Source organism: Manis javanica, chromosome 15 (assembly GCF_040802235.1).
Source record: "Manis javanica isolate MJ-LG chromosome 15, MJ_LKY, whole genome shotgun sequence".
NCBI classification, from domain to species: domain Eukaryota; kingdom Metazoa; phylum Chordata; class Mammalia; order Pholidota; family Manidae; genus Manis; species Manis javanica.
Window position 1 is genome coordinate 84,323,169 of NC_133170.1, and position 17,134 is coordinate 84,340,302.

At 60.5% G+C, this 17,134-nt stretch overlaps 2 protein-coding genes across 2 annotated transcripts in view; one reads left to right on the forward strand and one right to left on the reverse strand.

The window, feature by feature from the left end:
* Positions 1–862: 862 nt before the first annotated feature.
* RSPH14 (radial spoke head 14 homolog) overlaps positions 863–17,134 on the reverse strand; it is a 70,138-nt gene continuing 53,866 nt past the window's right edge. The window contains exons 5-7 of the mRNA XM_073222677.1: positions 4,815–5,040; positions 2,644–2,780; positions 863–1,141 (exon numbers count right to left, since the gene is read on the reverse strand). Of these exons, the coding sequence (XP_073078778.1) occupies positions 903–1,141; positions 2,644–2,780; positions 4,815–5,040 (602 nt within the window). The 3' untranslated portion in view covers positions 863–902. The remainder of the gene's footprint in view (positions 1,142–2,643; positions 2,781–4,814; positions 5,041–17,134) is intronic.
* GNAZ (G protein subunit alpha z) overlaps positions 10,777–17,134 on the forward strand; it is a 48,120-nt gene continuing 41,762 nt past the window's right edge. Inside the window, exon 1 of the mRNA XM_017651964.3 lies at positions 10,777–10,984. The gene's annotated coding sequence lies outside the window, so the exon portion shown is untranslated. The remainder of the gene's footprint in view (positions 10,985–17,134) is intronic.

Consider the following 17,134-nt stretch of genomic DNA (forward strand, 5'->3'; position numbering starts at 1 on the left):
GTGAGCCTGGGAAATGCGGGGCTGGCTGGTGCCATAAGGACTGACGCCTCATGTGAGACAAGGGGCCTCCGAAAGCTCCCCTGCAGCTGAGCTGCACTCCTGCAGCTTCCCCTGCGGAGGCCAGAACTGACTTGGAAACTGTGCCCCTGCCACTTCAGGCAGGGATGGGTAGGAGAGCTGAAGGGGACCCACACTTCATACGCCTGCAGCCTGGTTCTCCTCCTTCCTGCCCAAGCTCTCAGCCTCTTTACCCAGATTCACTGTGGAGACAAGAGAGGTGGTGGGAGCACAGGGGAGGCCAGGCAAAGAGCCGGGGGCTGGGGTGCTGTGGGCCTCAGGCCAGCCAGGGAGCTCCCTCAGGGGTCTTCTTGGCTCGGGGGAAGAATGCAGCTTTGAGGGGAAGATCTTTAGGAGCGCTCATCCCCAGGGGTAAGTGGGGGCTCTTACAGTTCACCCTCCTCCAATAAGAGTTCATGGGATGGCACCTTTGACCTCCCCCGCTGCCACCCAGTGGGAAGGGGACAGACCTGGCTGAGCAGGGCTGTGCCCAGCCACACCCAAGGGCCTGTTCACTCCAGTGTCCTAAGCTTGGATGGGGCCTGGTCCAGCTGTGTTCCTCCCCATAACCCCGTCCCGTCCCTGGAGAGCTTGGTCTGCTCTCCCTTCTGAGGGGCTCTGGCCCCAGCAGAGAGCAGGGATGCTACCCTCCCATCCCTGGGCCCGGGTCAGCCCTTGCCCCCTCGCCCACCCTGTCCTTCGGACCCAGAACTTCCCCTCTTGGCAGGAGAGAGGGGAGATGTGACCGTGTTCCAGGAACATAAAGTACCATTCAGACCCAAAATAAAGAGAATCAGCCCGTTTATTTAGGCATGGACTTTATCAGGTGTGGCCCACTAAGAGTCTCAGGGTTCCCACTCTATGACTTTGGTGGCGATCTCGGCCGCCTGCCTCACGGCCTTGCTGCTGTCCAACTCGAGGGCGCGGAAGACATGCACATAAGCCTGCAGGAACTTGCGGCCCTCAGGGGCCTCGGCCAGCATGGTGAGGGCCTTGACAGCATTCAGGCGTGCCTTGCTCAAGGCTGAGGACGTCAGCTGCAGGAGCGGGAGGATGGCTTCTGCATTCAGGGCTGCATACTTCCCTGTGGGGCACCAACACCGGGCATTCTTCCACCTGCCCTCTCCCCCACCTCTTTTCATGCCCCAGCCTCCAGCCAAGGCCCCAGCCACCCCATCCCTCCAGCCTCATAACTGGCTTCTCCCCATCCACCCTGGCTCCCATTCCACAATTCAGTCCTCACAAGGCAACACGAAAGGTCTTTAAAATCCAATTGCTCATTTATGTAGTCAATATTTCCTGAGCACCACTCTGCACCAGGCACAAAAACACACATAGTTCTCACCCTCCCAGTGCTTACAGTCCAGTGGGGGATGCAGGCATTAATGTGTAAAGAAGGCCCCCCCTTAACCCTTTGCCACCTTCCCACTGCGTGGCCTACCAAAAGGCCATGGCTTCCCCACCCGTAGGCTTCCTGCCATACTCAGTGCCCTCTTCTCTGTGCTGCCAGGCAGATCCAGGCCCCCTGTGCCCTACTAACTCTCATGGCCCCTCCAGTCAACACCCACCCGTCCCAGAGGAGGCTCTGCTGCGTCCTGTGCCCACTACATGTTATTCTTCTCCCCCATGTCCCACATCACTCTGCCCCTCCCACCAAACCAGAGACACTGGAGGTTGAGCCGTCTGGGCCCCCCCCACCCAGTGCACCCCAGGACACATGGCAGGAGCTCTGAGCCCCTTGGAGAGAGTGCCAGCTCGCTTCCCCAGGTTCAGCCTTGCCTGGGCCCTCCAAGAGCCCCCTGGACCTCCAGGTGCTCCTGCTGGGAGACGAGGCAGCGACACTGCAGCAGGGATACCCCACAATAAACAGAGGGAACCCCTGACAGTCAGCACCGACTGCACAATCAACAGAGGCCTGTGACTCGGAAAAGGCCCCCACTCCCCACCCCCGTGTGTCTCAGATTCCACCATTAGGTCATTAGGGTCCAGGGGCAGTGGCTGGGAGCCCCAACTCAGGGAGGCTGTGCAGCATGCCAGTGGAGAATCAGAGGTCCAGTGCAGGTGACATGCCCAGGGGAGGTCAGCCAGCCATCCGGGGTCTAGGTGGGGAAGCCAGCCCTGGTCCCTCCCATTAGCCCAGGATTGGGTGATTTATGGAGCCCCAGGGTAGGAGATGGGGGAGATAATCTAATACTCTTATTTGCCACCACCCCCTCCCCAAAACTGAGAAAAGCAATTGCAATCAAGAAACACCATAGAAACAAGGGCTCCAGTGTTTTTTTGCCCTCAGGATAACCGGATCATGGATGGCAAACTAATCAATCCTGGAAGCACAGCCTAATCTGGGAAGGAAATCCAAGCCCACGGAACAGCACAGAGGTCTTCATGCCAGGCCCACTGCGCCAGGAAGAAGACGAAGGGCGGGGCCTTGGACCCCAACCTGGAAGGACTTCAGCAACTGGAGGGAGGAGTATTTTGGTGGACAGAGGGCAAGCAAGACCTGGACTCCCCAGGTAGCCAGCACACTGGGGGGCCATACAGGGGGCACCCCGCCCACCCAGATGCGCAGGCCACAGGCCGCCTCACCTTCCGTCGTCACCAAGGCATTCATGAGGGCCCCAGCAGCGTTGGCCCGCACCTCCTCCACCTCGTCCTTCAGCAGGTGCACCAAGTTGGGGGTGACGTCATACTGCCGCACCTGTTTCTTGCCCTCCAGAGGGACACTGAGCCAAAAAGGGGACAGCTAGGTGGCTTTGCTTGGGGGGAGGAGGTGGGCAGGCCCCAGGACCACCCCAGGGGGCACCAGAGGAAAGGACCTGTGTTGGCAGCATCCCTGGTGGTCCAGGCCTGGCTGGGGCTGGGGCACCAGGAGGCAGGGAGCACTGGTGTGAGGTCTGGACCTCACCCCCATACTCAGACAACCCGGTGGCACAGCCTGGGGCGACAGAAGGCAAGACCACCCAGGAGTTGGGGGTTGATAGACCGCACCCTAAGGTACCACAGGAAGAAGAAACCAGACATGTTCCCCCTGCCCCTGCATGGGGAGAAGCAGGACCCAGCCTGTGACCTCTGCACGAGTTGGAGCCGCCAGGGGTGGGCTAAGCCACACACGCAGCAGCGAGCCACTGGGGACACGCTGGTTTGGAGGCACAAACACGAGGGGTAACCTGGTAGGCCCCTTCTAGTTCTTGCACTGAAGGGAGTTGTGAAAATGGAAGTGGTAGGCTCCCCACAAGTTTTCCGAGCTGAGGACCAACATTGACCCACAAAAGAGAAGGGTTCCCTGGGTCAGGAACGCAGCCCACGGGTCCTGTGGGAGCATCACAGTGTATGTTTGTCCTGCAGCAAAGGACCCTGGGTCACCTAGTTGAATCAACCTTTCCCAAACTTTGCCACCCACAGAACCCTCATGTTGACAGAACTCTTAATAATATCTCAAAATACACGTTGTCCTGCGTCCTGGGAACCCAGTTTGGGAAGCGTGGGGTTGGCCAGCTGCTGCTCTGCTGTTGTGAGGCTGCTGAGCTTTAAGGTCACTGGTCCTCCACACTCAGGAGCCTGCTCAGAGATGCAGCCCTGGGCCGCACATGCCAGGGCCCCCCGTGTTCGTTCATTCCCCAGCAAGGACTGGGAGCCCCTCGCCCTTGGGAGCCCCGGCACAGCACCATTGGCATATTGGGCCAGATCACTCTTTGTGGGACATTGAGCAGCATCACTGGCCTCTACCACTTGGTGGCAAGAGCACCCCGACCCCCAAGTTGGAAGAGCAAAAACGTCTCTGAACAGAGCCACATGCCTGCCGGGAAGCCCAAGCTCCCTGCTTCTCAAAGCTCTGGTCTGGAGCAGTGAGCAGAACAAGGCCTGTCTTCAGGAGCTCCCCTTGGGGTGGTGCACAGAACAGTCCAGAATGATGAGGGGCACAGGCAGGGCCGGGGACAGGAGGCGGCCGCCAGGTTACAGAGAGAGAACCATCCTCAGGCCGCTCTGAGCTCAGACCTGAGGATAACTGGTCTGGGGTGGGGCCCAGGAGTCTGTGTGTTCACAAGCCTCCCAGGGGCCAAGGTCGGGCCGTGCTGGCACAAACGCAGGCCCAGGTCTCTAGTGAGAATCCCACACAGAGGGAAAGTCAGGACTCAGGGGGAGCGAGAGGTGCAGGGACGTAGGAAGGGGACCACAGCTGAGGTGTGAGTCAGGGCCGGTCGGGGAGTGCTACGGAGGGCCTCTCTGAGCTTGAGCCCCCATCCTAGATCTGACGCTTTGGGCTTCCTCAGGTTCCAGACCCAGATTCAGAGTGTGATCACACGTGACCCCTGGTCACAGATGAGTAGACACCTCTGTTCCCTCACCTCTTCTCCTTGGAGAAGAGTCTAAATGTGCAGATTGCAGACAACCCCTGGCACACATCCAGCACTGGGACCACCGTTACCCCAGCTGTTGTGCGCTCGCCTTCCTCGCGAAGAGGGGGGTGACCGACCACCTCGTTTTGCCTAGGACTGGGGACCTCTCAGGACACAGGAAGGTCAGTGCTGAATCCAGGACACTCAGGCCACAGGAAGGCCATCGTCCGCCCCAGCCCTGACGCCCAGGGCACAAGCAGACAGGGCAAGCAGTCCTTGGGCAGGTGCCCTAGAGCCCCGGTGCTGCCTCGCTGCGGGTCTGGGGACAGTGGGGTTTTCTCCTGGGAGCCTCAGCAGAAGCCCCAGGGCCAGCCACTCGGCCCTCCCTACGCAGTGCCCCGGGGCCCACAGCAGCCCCACCTCACAGCAGTGAGCACGCGGGTGGCTTTGCTGCGGATGTCATGGTTGGTGCTGAGGAGCTTCTCCTTCAGGAAGGGCACCACGCGGCTGCTCAGTGCCTCGGTGGCGTCCTCTGTCAGGCAGGCCGCCAGCGTGTCCAGGAGGAGTTCCTGGATCTCTTCCTCCTCCCCCTGAAGCTTCCACACCAGCGGGGGGATCAGGCCACTGTTGACAATGCCCCGGGCCCCTGCAGGACAGGAAAGGGCGCTCAGAGTGGGCTGGCCACCCGCAGCCAGTGCCAGGAGGCACGCAGGATGAGGAGAGGCCTGCCGAACCGGCAGGGGCTTGACAAGATGACTTGCACTGCCAGGCAGGAGGCCGTGGGTGACAAGCTGGGGTGGGAACTGCAAGGCCCCAGAGGACCCTGAAGGGTGCCAGCCTGTGGTCGCCTGTGACTTGGGGGGCATTCGGCCTGCAACAGGTGCCCAGCAGCCTGAGAAGTGCCAACCACCCCTTGGAGAGCTCAGTGCTTGCGGGGCCTGGGGCACGTGAGGCACCTCCCTCCCTTTCCCACTTTGCACCAGGGAAAAGCAGGGGAGTGGGAACCAGTCAAGCCCCTCCTCTCCACCTCCAGCATCTCAAAGCTGCTGGAGCCACCAGGCCAGTCTGGGGCACTTGGAGACGGAAGAAAAACTTGGAAGAGCAGCTAAGGTGGGGTATTTAGTGACCAGGCCAGCCTCCAACAAACCGGAAAGAGCCGTGCCTGCATTCCCGCGGCTGCTGGAAATCCATGGACTGGCCAAGGTACTAAAGGAGACTGTCGCCCCACAGGAAGGGGGGCTCCGCAGAGCACAGCTTGGCCAAGCCTCCCTGGTGAGCAGGCTCCACCTCACTCCTCCCAGCTCCCCCTCCTTCCTGGGGAAAGTCTGAGCATGGCCACCCAGAGGAGACCCCAGGACCAGCCCAGAGGGCACTCCCAAGGGACCCGGCTTGCAGGTGGCCGCAACTGCCGGCAGAGCGGCGCTTACGGAGAAGGGGAGGCAGCCCTTCCCCGTGGCATGTGGGCAGCCCTCACCACTGTCTGCAGCCCACCCTCTCCCCACAGCCCCCCCAGCTGCTCATACGGCCCACCGAGAAGCCATACAAAGCCCCCATGTAGGTGGCCACCGCAAGCACCTCTTTCTTCCGCCCTTCCCAGCTAAACCCTCTAATTTACTCTAGAGAGACAAATAAACAGGTTAATTAGCCTAAAGGTCTCCGAGTACCAATTAGCACCAGGGATTTCCTCTTTGAAGACATCTCCCAGCCTTCCTCCCTCACTCCCTGAGGACATCAAGTGGCAGGGGCCCTGGGGTGAAGGGGTTGGTGAGGCACAGCCACCCGTCCGGTGGTTCCCAGTGCCCTGGCCAGCGTCTCACTGGGGCATCATGGTGGAGCAGGTAGCTTCTACCCCATTTGTCCTCAGGGCATTCACGACAGCTTCCTGGTGCTTCAAGAGTACTGAGCTTTCTAAGATTTAATACACACAGATTTTTTTTAAAAGCCTAGGTTGAACTTCTAAATGCACCCAGCTGTGTGACCTTAGCCAAGATATTTGACCTCTCTAAGTCCGGTTTCATTATTAAAACAAGCCTATCTGGCAGGGGGTTGTGCCATGTCAGTGAGGTGGTGGTGGGAATGTGCTGTGTAAGGGCTGTCACTGTGTGCCCAGATCATCTGGACCCAGCTCCGCAAGTCTCCCGAACTCCACCAACACAGTTCCAGCTGCAAAGGCCTGTGGGGTGGGAGCCAGGGTGGCATAGAAAGACAAAGGCTGCACAGCCCCTGCCCTGTGAGAACACAGGCTTCTCCCTCAGCCTTGCCCTTGGGCCAGGCCCCTGCCAGACCGTCGCACACCTGGGCACACCTGGGAATACGCGGTGGCTCTGGCTTCTCTCACGCACCGGCCGATAGGCTCCCCACCTGCCCCAGCGTGGGTCCGGCTTGGCCAGACCTGGATGGCCCCTCCGCGGCTAACAATGGGAAGGTGACTTTCCAAGGATTTTGCTGGCTGGAGGGAGGAGAAGCTGCCTGGGTAGGGGACACTTAAGCAAAGTCCTGCGGATGAGGAACTGGAGCATGGTCAAATCAGGGCTTGATGTGGCCTTACCTGCAGCTGCCTCTGAGCTTCCCAAGGAATCCCCAGGGAAAGGAGTGGCTGCTGGAGCAGCAGGATAGCACAGGCGGGGAGGGAACTGAAGTCAGAAAGTCAAAATGCTGGAGGTGAGCACCTCCAACTGCTCCCCCTCTTGGTAGGAAACTGGGGCCCAGAGAGGCAACTCGAGTGCCCAAAGTCACACAGCAGACCAGGGCAAAACCAGGCCCTCGGCTCCTCAGGTTTTGTTTCTCAGGGGTGTCTTGGGCCTCTGCTCCTAGAAATGCTGAGTTACCAGCACCCAGACTCATTTTGAGACAGAGGGAGAAGATTAAAAATAAAACGCGTGCCGGGTGTGCCTCTCTGCTCGTTCACTTTGCTTTCAGCTAAAAGGAGAGTTGCAGGCCGGACTATTTATAACTAACCCAGATCTACAATGGATGTTCAAGGGGCGGGGGTGGGGTGGGGAGTGCACAGACCCCAAGGAAACAAACTGGAGAAACCTACACCACCCCGCTACACCTTGAAAATCAGCTGGCAGGACGGGCGGGGAAGGGCCAGCCAGGAGGGAGCCACTGCCAATGGTTCAGAGACTAGGGAAATGCCACCACTTCCCCCTGCAGGGAAGCAGGGGGACTAGCCGGGAGCCCACTGGGCCTGGCCAGGACAGCACAAGCTGACACGTGTGTAGGTGAGGAATTCCAGGGCCTAGAGGCTCTGGAAGATGCAGGAAGAGAGGCCTGGACGAGCAGGACCTCATGTGGCAGAGGGGCAAAGGTGTGAGGCACAGGTGTGTTTGGGGAGGGCCCAGTCCAGGGTTGCTGGGGCACCAGGCTGGGTTCAGTGGTTGAGGAGCCCGAAAACTCCACTGTGATTGAGAGGCCATAATGCCCGTGACACCGGACCCCCTGTGGTCAAGACTGACACCACCTGAAGGGGCTGCTCCTTCGCCAGCTGTCCCTGCTGGGTTGGTGAGGTGCCAGGTGGGCTCTCTTTCTATCACAGAGCCCCAGCCATCGTCTCCCAGTCCTGATCTGGCAAGTGAGGACCCCAGAAGGCACAGTGGCCCCAGCCCTGGGGTCTGTGTACCTGCGCCTGGCGCCCTGGGCCAACCGCACCTCACTGGGACCCAGCTATCCCGCTTTAGCCTTGTGTGGCCCTCACACCCCGAGCTCCCGGAACACGGATCCCACCTGTGCCTGCCTGTGCTCGTGGGGATGCTTCTCTGTCCTGACTATGCTTCCTTCTCCAGACACTCCCGTGGCTCCAGGACCCTCCACTTGCTGGTTTCCCAGCTACCTCGCCAGCTGCTCCTCCAATTGCGAGGCAAGCACCACTCCTCCCTCCAGCCCCCCTCTGCAGCTGCAGGCACCCCACACCGTTCCCGGACACACACAGCAGACCGCTGATCCCATGGCCCTGGACTCAACTCAGCCTCACAGACTGACCTCTGTGCCCACCTGCTGACGTTTTTGTTGTTCGATTCTGCATGTTTGGATGACACACATTGCTGGGCCATGCCTGATGTGAATAAATATGAAAAAAACTTGCCATCCTCCTCAAATTTAAAAAGCGAACCTTAGGGTGCTCCACTGGTCCTTAGGACAGTGCCCTCCCTCCCCCGTGGGGGCCACAGGTCCAGCGTGACCGCCCAGCCCCCAGCCTCATGGGGTCCTCCCGCCCTCCTGCTCCTTCACACCCAGTGCCTTCCCCGCCTTGCAACGTGCTTCTCTTCTGCCCCAAGTCACAGGCCACCTCCGTCCTGCTGCCCCTCTGCCCAGTCCTCCCGCTGCCGCATGCCTCCAGAGCCCTGGTGGGTCTCCTCCTTGGACAGCTGTCATGGCAGATTGTTGCCCTGCAGACAGAAGGGTCTAGCAAACAGGGGCAGGTCAGTCTAAATCCTAGAACTGTGCCCAGTGCAGAGGAGACTGTCATAAAATGCTCTATGAAGGATTAAGCTCATTGGTTGATACCAGGTGAACTCTCTCCTGTTGAAGTGGCCAGCAGGGTCAGGGGAGGGAGGCAGCTGCCAGCCCCGCTGGGCCCTGCCACGGGCTAGCCTCTGATCTCATGCCTAGACTTCAAGGTATCTAAGTTTGCCCTCACAAACAGCTCAGGTATGGCTCTGATCTCCTAGCAGGAACTGTCCTTGCCCAACTCTAAACATGCACCAACATGCATTTCTCCTAAGAATTACCCTCTAGGGACAGTCTATTACTGTCCCCTTTTGACAGAAGAGGAAACTGAGGCTTAGCCATGTGAAATAAGTCACCCAAGAGTGCACAGGTGACAGCAATACAACTGGGCCTGCACGTCACCCACAGCCCCTCTCACCTCTGACCCACCCCAGGGCCAGGCCTGTGCCTGTTGTCTTCCTGGGATCACAGCCATTGGCTTCCTAGTGGTTCTCTAGACAGAGTCCCAGCCTCGCCAGATGGAAGACATGAAACCAGAGGAGCCCCTCATTTGTTAGCCACTTTCCTTTGGTCCTTCTCCAGGAAGCACTGTGCCATGCCTAGGCCTAAATCTGCCTCCAATACCTGCCCTGTTCCTGTTTAAGCAGCACCTTCCCCGTGGGCCACTGGGGTATGTAGCCCAATGGTCTCCATTTCGCAGCAAAGTAAACATTCCCAGAGAGGTTATGGGATGACACTGGGATACCACAGCCTCTGGCTGGCAGAGCTAGACCCCTGCCCTGCCTTCGCACCGCAGACCGGGGCCACCACCCCATCTACCTCTGCCAGTGGTTAGTTTCAGGGCTTTAGCACCCAAGCGGGGTGATCACTGTAACAAGACCACGAGTGTGTAAAGTGGTAAGCAAGGTATTAGCTGGCAGCCTCTGCATCTACATGGGGTGCCCTAGGACGCACAAAGCCTCAGTTACGGCAATCGAAAGATGGTGTGGCATTAATGTCTTGGCCTTCTGGCCTGGGTCTTTTAAGCACAGGAGTGAGGGGCTCCTAGCTCTGAGGTCCACAGATGGACTTCCCCTGAAACCGAAAGCAATACTTGGCAGTTTCAGGGCTCCCCTGAAACTGAAATGTACTATCAGGTACATTTTGCTGAGACTCGGATGCCTTCTATGAGCCTCCCAGAAGCGCCAATGGAGCACTGGCCTTCATAGAGCTGATTCCCTCCTGCCTCTCTTACCATGGGCCCAGTTCCTTGGTCCTTCTCCGTCCCCTTCGTTCCAGGCAACCTTCAGTGGCCAGGATTACCAGGAACCTTGAAGAGCCCTACACCCTAGGAGGTGCCAACAGCAAAGATAGTCATGACTAGTGTCCCCTCCCATTGCTGCACAAACCTCACTGGTGTAAACCTTTCGGGCTTACATTGCCCTTCACACATTCTAGCGACATTTCGGAAAAGCAGGTGCCACTAGTCCCACTTTGCAAAACAGGCTCAGGTCAGTCGGTTGCCCAAGGTCGTGGAACTCAGAGAAAGTCACACTGGGTTCGAATTAGGGCCAGGAAAGGGGACAGAGGCCGGAGCCATCCACCGCGCTCAAGCTGGGTCTCCTGGCCTGCAAGAGGCGGTCGGGCTGGGTCTGCCCACTGGCCTCGCAGCAGCCAGATGCCGGCAACCCCAACTCCCGCAGCGCGTCCGGGACTGAGTTGCGAGCGGAGCCGCAGCCCTGCCCCTGCCCGTCGCCATTGGGCCGCAGACATGTCCGTCAACCCTCCTGCCCAATGTGCAGCGAGCCGGCGCTCCCGGCGGGGCGGTGGCGCCCGGCGCGTGGTCACCCGCGGGTGCGCGGCACCCCCGCCCGCGGTTGGCCGGGCAACACACTGCGCTCGCGGCTCCGCCCCCTGCCGGCGGCGGCGCGGCGCGGCGCGGGGCGGGCGGACCCGCTGGCGGGCGGCGGGCGGCGGGCGGCGCGGGAGAGCGGGCGGAGGGAGCCCAAGCCGGCCGGAGCGTGTGCGCCGCCCGCGGTCCGGTCACGTCCCCGCGCGGGCGCCTCCGCCCGCTTGGTGCGAAACGAGGGCGCCGCGGCCGGCGCTCGCCGTCCCGCCCCGCCCAGAGCAGCTCGGCCGATGCACGGCGCCGCGGCCGGGAGGTGAGTGAGCGGACCCGCGGCCGGAGCGAGCGTCTGAGCCTCGGAGGACCGGGGGCGCGGTCGGGGCGTCCACCCCACCCCCACCCGGGGCCCCGCCCGCGCCTTTGTGCTGGGGATCCGCCCGGGCGTGGGGCGCCGGGGCGCGTCGACAAGGATGCCTGACCGTGGTGGGGGGATGGCGAGGGCGGGGATGCGGACGAGGTGGGCAAGGGGCGGCCTTGGGCCCGCAGGCAGAGGAGCCGGCGGAGGGGGCGACTGCAGGCCGGGGATGTCGCCCCGGGGCCCCAGAGCAGCCGCTGGTGCAGGGCCGTATCGGGAGACCCGCAGGACCGGCGCTGAGTGGGGTCTCCCTCCGGGGGGAGTAGGGAGGAGGCGACCCCGAGCGGCGGGAGCGCAGACGCGTGGCCTTGGCTGAAACCGAGGAGAGGGCCCCAGAGGCCTGGGCCGGCGCCCGGACCGCTCCGCAGGTCTCGGGCATCGCTCCTGCAGGGAGCAGGTTCACTGGAGGCAAGGCATTTAGAGCAAGGGATGAGTATCGACCCGCTGCGATCGTGATATGTGCCCCGCTCAATGGCTTTCTTCCCTTAAAAGGAGGTGGGGGTTTGGGGGGAGTTACATGAGGCCCTCGGGCTGGGGCTCTGTATCCTGCAGGAGATCCGAGGGGCTCTGCCTCAGGGAAGTGCTGAGTCTCCTTGAGTGATGATGGCAGGCATCCGCGTAGGCCCAGAATTGGGGTTCTCTGTTACAGGAGAGCAGAAGATGGGAAGACAGTGTGGAGACCAGGGTTCCCCCGAGTCCTGGTCTCCAGATGGAGGGACCTGCCTGGTAGGCAAGATTTGCCAGGCTTGGGGAGGCAGCTGGGCGCTCACCGACTCCTTTCTGCCCAAGTGATTTCCCTGCCCCGGGGAGCAAGTCCTGCTGCCTCCAGCTCTGTCTGAAGGAAGCTCCTTGGCCAAATTTGATTAAACAAATATTTACTGAGAGAATGCTCCCCCAGAGCCTGGTGCTGGGGTGGGAGAGGACTGGGCCTCCCCCCTTGGGACTGACTCACCACCCCACCGGGGAGAAACGTCTCTGCTCAGATAACTCAGCCCTGAGGGTTCAGGGGCCTCGGGAGGGATCTCAGAGGTGACCTGGGCTGGGGTCAGAAGGCCTGTGAGCAAAGTGACATTTGAACTGGAGCTTGAAGGACACAGGTGCAGTTGGGGTGGGCATTGAAGACCAGGCAGAGAACAGACCAAGACACAGAGAGGGCACTCAGGCAGTTGGGTCTGGCAGGGGCACGGTGTGCTTGGGAAAGCATAGGCGGTATGGCAGGAAGGGTGGGTGGGTGCCGAGGAAGCTGGGGCAGTGGCATGACCCATTGCCTGTCTGCTCTGGCATCTCCTCATCCAAGAGGGAGCAGCTCTGTGGCCCGGAGCTGAGCAGGCCTGAGGAAGAGCTTGGAAGACCTCGGAGGGCTGCCTGCAGCCGAGGACTGTCCTTAGGCACTTTGTGCCTTGGGCAGGGTCAAGGTACTGGGTGACCAACCACCTGGCCCCCTTCCTGGCAGATGGAGGACCCCTTCCTAGCCAGGAAAGAAGCCAATGCTTAATTGGTAGCTCTGTCCCTTTGAGGCCTGGGTGTTTGTGAGCAGTCACCGTGGAGGCCTGGGTGTCTCCATGTGAGGGCTGATGGCACAGGAGCCTGGCCAGGCCCTGGGTGAAATGGTGTGTCTTCAGCATTCTTCATGCTCCAGGGACGATGAGACACTGGCATTTGGTTTAAAACTCTGTGTGCTCTTGTAGCAGATGTTGATTTTCTGGGACAAGAGGTAAATAAGACATGTCCCTACCCCTCGGAATGCCAGTGTCACGTCCTGCCCTGGTCTGCGAGCTCCTGGGGATGTTTTTGCTCTCCTGAAGGGGCTGCTGTTACTCATCTGTGTAGGGCGCCCCCTCCCTGCCCCACCCCCAAACACACACCCACTTTCAGCTTTTGGCTACGGCCCAGGTTGCTGCAGCTCGCAGGGCTGCCTGCCTGCCCTCATGGGGGTGCGGTCTGTGCCCAGTCGGTGGAGCTGCTTCACTAGATGCCTGTCACCCAGCCACATTCTGGGGGCCTGCCATGGGACTCTAGATTTGGGCCACTGAATGATTTCCTCCCTCTGTCACCAGCTTCTCAGCTCTTCTGTTTCCCAGAGTCCCAGGAGGAAAGTGCCTTGGTCCGGACCTCAGGAGCTTCCAGGGCAATTCCAGGAACTTCTGGGTGACCAGGTGAACTTGGCTGCCTAAGGCCCATGAAAAGAGGCCAGTGAGATGGAAGGCCAAGTGGCGGGGAAGGCTGGCCTCAGCGGCCTCCGCCTAGCCTCATGGTTGTCCCAGGTGTACTGCAGTGACAGTGTGGACTGCGCCTTCCTCCCCTCGACCTTCCTTACTCACCACCAGGCCACCCTGTACCGTCCCAAGCTAGCTCTCAGAACACCTAAAACGCTGTGCGGCTACCGGGTGTTCATGCTGCTGCAGACCACAGCTGGGCCGCAGGGGCTCTGGGGGAGGCACATTGGCACCACTCTCCGAACCCCCCAGGAAGGACAGCTGGGGAGGCCACGCCCCCAGGGACAGGCCTGGGGTGCTGAGGTCGCAGGAAGAAGGTCGCAGGGAAACAGAGGTACCGGAGCAGCACTGAGGACCAGCCCAAAGCCTGGCAGCTTATGCAGCTCCGTAGAGACATCCAGAAACCTGGGTTGGGCCCTGACCGCAGACCCGCTGCACCCTGGCCCACCCCATCCTCCCAGAGCCTCCTTGTGCTTATCTGTACACAGAGCCACCAGTGCCTCGCCCAGAGCCCGCACGGCCCCCCATGGGCCCTCCTCAGCACCCGGGCCCCCTCCACACGTCCACACTGGCAGGGGAGGCGTTTCATGGCAGTGAAGGGACCATCTGGTGGCTCTTGGAGCACATGGGAAGAGACAGGCCTCCGTTCGGAGCATGAGGACACAACCTCACACAGGGCAGTCATTCATTTCTTCCTTGGACTAATGTTTGCCAGCGGCCGCCAAGCACTAGGCACTCTGCCAGCCGCAGGGGTATGGCAGGGAGCAGGGCAAACAGCATCCACCCTCAGGGCACTCACATCACCCCGGGAGAGGCTCACAGCACCTGGTGCAGCTGGAAGCCAGGGAGGGTGGGTGCCATGAAGAGAGCTAAAGCAGAAGGGGCAGGAGGTCTGTGTGGAGGGGCCGTTGGCATCATGCCATGGAGAAGTGATGGGCGGGTTCTGACTGACTGGGAAGAGCACCAGAGGAGGGAATGGCAGGTGCAGAGGCACTGAGGCTGACCCAGGGTGGCTCCTGGAGGCCCTACCAGAAGGCTGGGCGGCTGGAGCCCGGGAAAGGTGAGGAGGTCTCAGAGCAGGTCCCGTGGGGCTCCACGGGCTCCAGGGAGTCAGGCAGCCCTGAGCGGGTTTGTGGCAAAGGACAGACTTGGGCTACGTGCACTGTTAAAAGACCTGCCTGGCTGGCTGGCATGGGGCACGGCCAGAGGCCGTTAGGGGCCCTTGCAGATTCAGGGTGAGCAGGCTGCTGACGCAGTGGGCAGGAGCGGCAGATAATGAGACGTGGTCAGATGGTGGGTTTATTTCAAGGAGGACCTGCTGATGGGAAGAGGCAAGGACAGCCCTGGAAGGATGGAGTCGGCGTTGGCTGAGAAGGAAGGCACCTCATTTGGGAGAAGCGACTTGGGTTAGACGCTCGTGGACATGAGCACATGTGACGTCAGAGAGAGAGCAAGGCTGAAGGGAGAACCCTGGAGTCCTCGGCAGCCTGTATGTGGGGCCACTCAGGGATCAAGGGTAGGCGGGTTCAGAGTGACTGGGCCAGGCTGCAGGGCCTTCACCTCAGAGCGTGAGCTGGGGGGGAACACCCGGAGAAGAGATGCAGGAGGATGGAGGTGAGGGCAAGGGGCTTCCGGGAGGGGGGCTCCTGCAGCAGACACTAGTGGGCACGGGGCTTGGGGGCTAGGCAGCAGGGGCGGGACCAGCTGCATGATTTGTGCGGCCCTTGTTAAAAATTATTAAGCATTTCAAGACGACGAAAGCAGAGCATTAGCCGGGCCTGGGCCCTGCGTGCCTGCCCTGTGCTTGCCCGTGAAGCCTGGTTGTGCTGGCAGTGGGCACGGTGCTACATGCCTGCCGCCCACTCTCCTCATCTGCCTCCCTTTGGCAGTTGAGCAAGTGGGCTCTGCTTGGCACTTAGGGCTGCTGGGGTCAGTCAGAGCTAGCCTGCGAGCCTCACCCTGGCCTGTGAGTGCAGCTTCTGCCCCTTCTGCCCACTGGCCACAAGCAGCCTCAGGCAGGAGGCACAGCTGGATGGTTGAGGGCTGGGCTGTCCTGTTGGCAGGACCTGGGCAAACGTGGCAGGCGGCTTCACACAACAATGGCTTCCTTGAGTTCATCTCTTTTCCAAAGGAACCTGCTACATCACAGAGTTTTGAGTTATTTGCTTCTAAATTAAGGTATAACTCTTTTTGAGACGTCCCTGGAGAATCCATCAAAAAGTGCTAAGAAGCAAGACTGTTAAAAATCACAGTGCAGGGAGGGGCCTTACAAACAGTGGCAGCCCGGCGTTTCTTCCAGCAGCCTCTAACCAGAAACACACGCCGAGCCCTGTCCACGAGGGCTTGTCCCACCGCTCTCCTGGCCATGTGGGCAGTGGTCAGAGTGCACCTTTCAGAAAGAGACCCTGCCCCTTTGGGTGCCCTCCACTGACTCTGATGGAGAGCTGTCCGGATGGGGCTCCCTGTGTGGGGTGGCCTGAGCCCTGACCCCCTCAGGAAGGCCCTGTGCCCCTGGGAGTCATGGAGGTCAAGGTCCTGGTGTTGGGGTGGAGGAGAGGGTCTCCACATGCACATGTCTCCCAGAGCCCAGACACGGCATTCGTAAGGAGGGTGGCAAAATCTGCCCTGGCTCACAGCAGGCAAGGGCCTTCCTGGACAGCTCACTTAGTTCTCCTACTACCGGTTCGCCAGGAAGGGGCCAGTTTTTGCTCAGTTTTATCCTCAAAATTAAGGGCACTGAGACCCAGAGAGATGGGGTGGCTCTCCTGAGTGGGTGAGGGAGTAGGCCCCAGGGAGGGTGCCAAGGAACCCTGCAGGCTTGCTGTTAGCAGCCCAGGGCAGCCCGCCTCCACTGCCCAGGTGGTCACCAGGAGGGCTGACAGAGGGCTGGCCGGGCTCGCTGTGCCAGCAGCCGACATGGCAGCTCTTCGGCGCAGGCCTGGCTCTGGCAGGGCTGGTGGCCTGCGTCTTTTTCACTGGACAGACCGGCCTGTGCCTCGCAGCTGCTTGCTTCTCACCAGTGGTTCTCAGGCGGGATCCACACACACCATGGGTGTCCAGGCCTCCAGCCCTTCTGGGCCCTCCGTCTAGAACAGCACTGGTGTCCCCATACATGCATATCGTGTACCCCTTCCTGCCTTCCGTTTTCTCCCCTTGGCACTCACCACACTGTAACCCACCCACTACCTGCTCTATATACTTGCGTTTGTTTACAGTCTCCTGGATCTGAGTATGAGCTCTGTGAGGTCATGACCTTTCTGCTGTCCACCTCTGAGAATCCAGTGCCCAGAGCCCAGCTGCGCCCATGGTAGGGACTCAGAAAATGGCTGTTGCAGGAAGAATAAATATCGGCAGGAAGACAGGCCTATTGTGACCTGTTAGCCACCTTCACGCAGAGGGCTGGGCTTCCTGGTAGCTGCTGTGCTCTCACTGAAGAACCGTTGCGCCCGCTCCGCCCTCTGCTCCAAGGCATTGTGCCTTTGGGTCCCAAGAGGTGTGCCTTTGGGCCTTAGGTTTGGCCGACAAAGTGACCACCCACAGGTGAACACCACTGGCTGGGCACCTGTCAGGCCCAACTGGTTCATTCCCAAGCCAGAGGCAGGTGAGCTGTCCAGCTTCTCATGCAGCCAGCAGAGGCCCAGGCCCTGCCCTCAGTGATGTGGTGGGACTCAGGGAGGCCTTGGGCGGATGTGGGGGATCTGTAGTCATGACGTACAGAAGTGTGTCCATGGGAAACCATCCCAAGAGGGCTAGATGACATCCTAGTGGTGGGAAAGGAACGTGGTGCTCATGGTGACCACGGGAGGCCTGAGTGGCCCTTCCAGGCAGCTCCTGT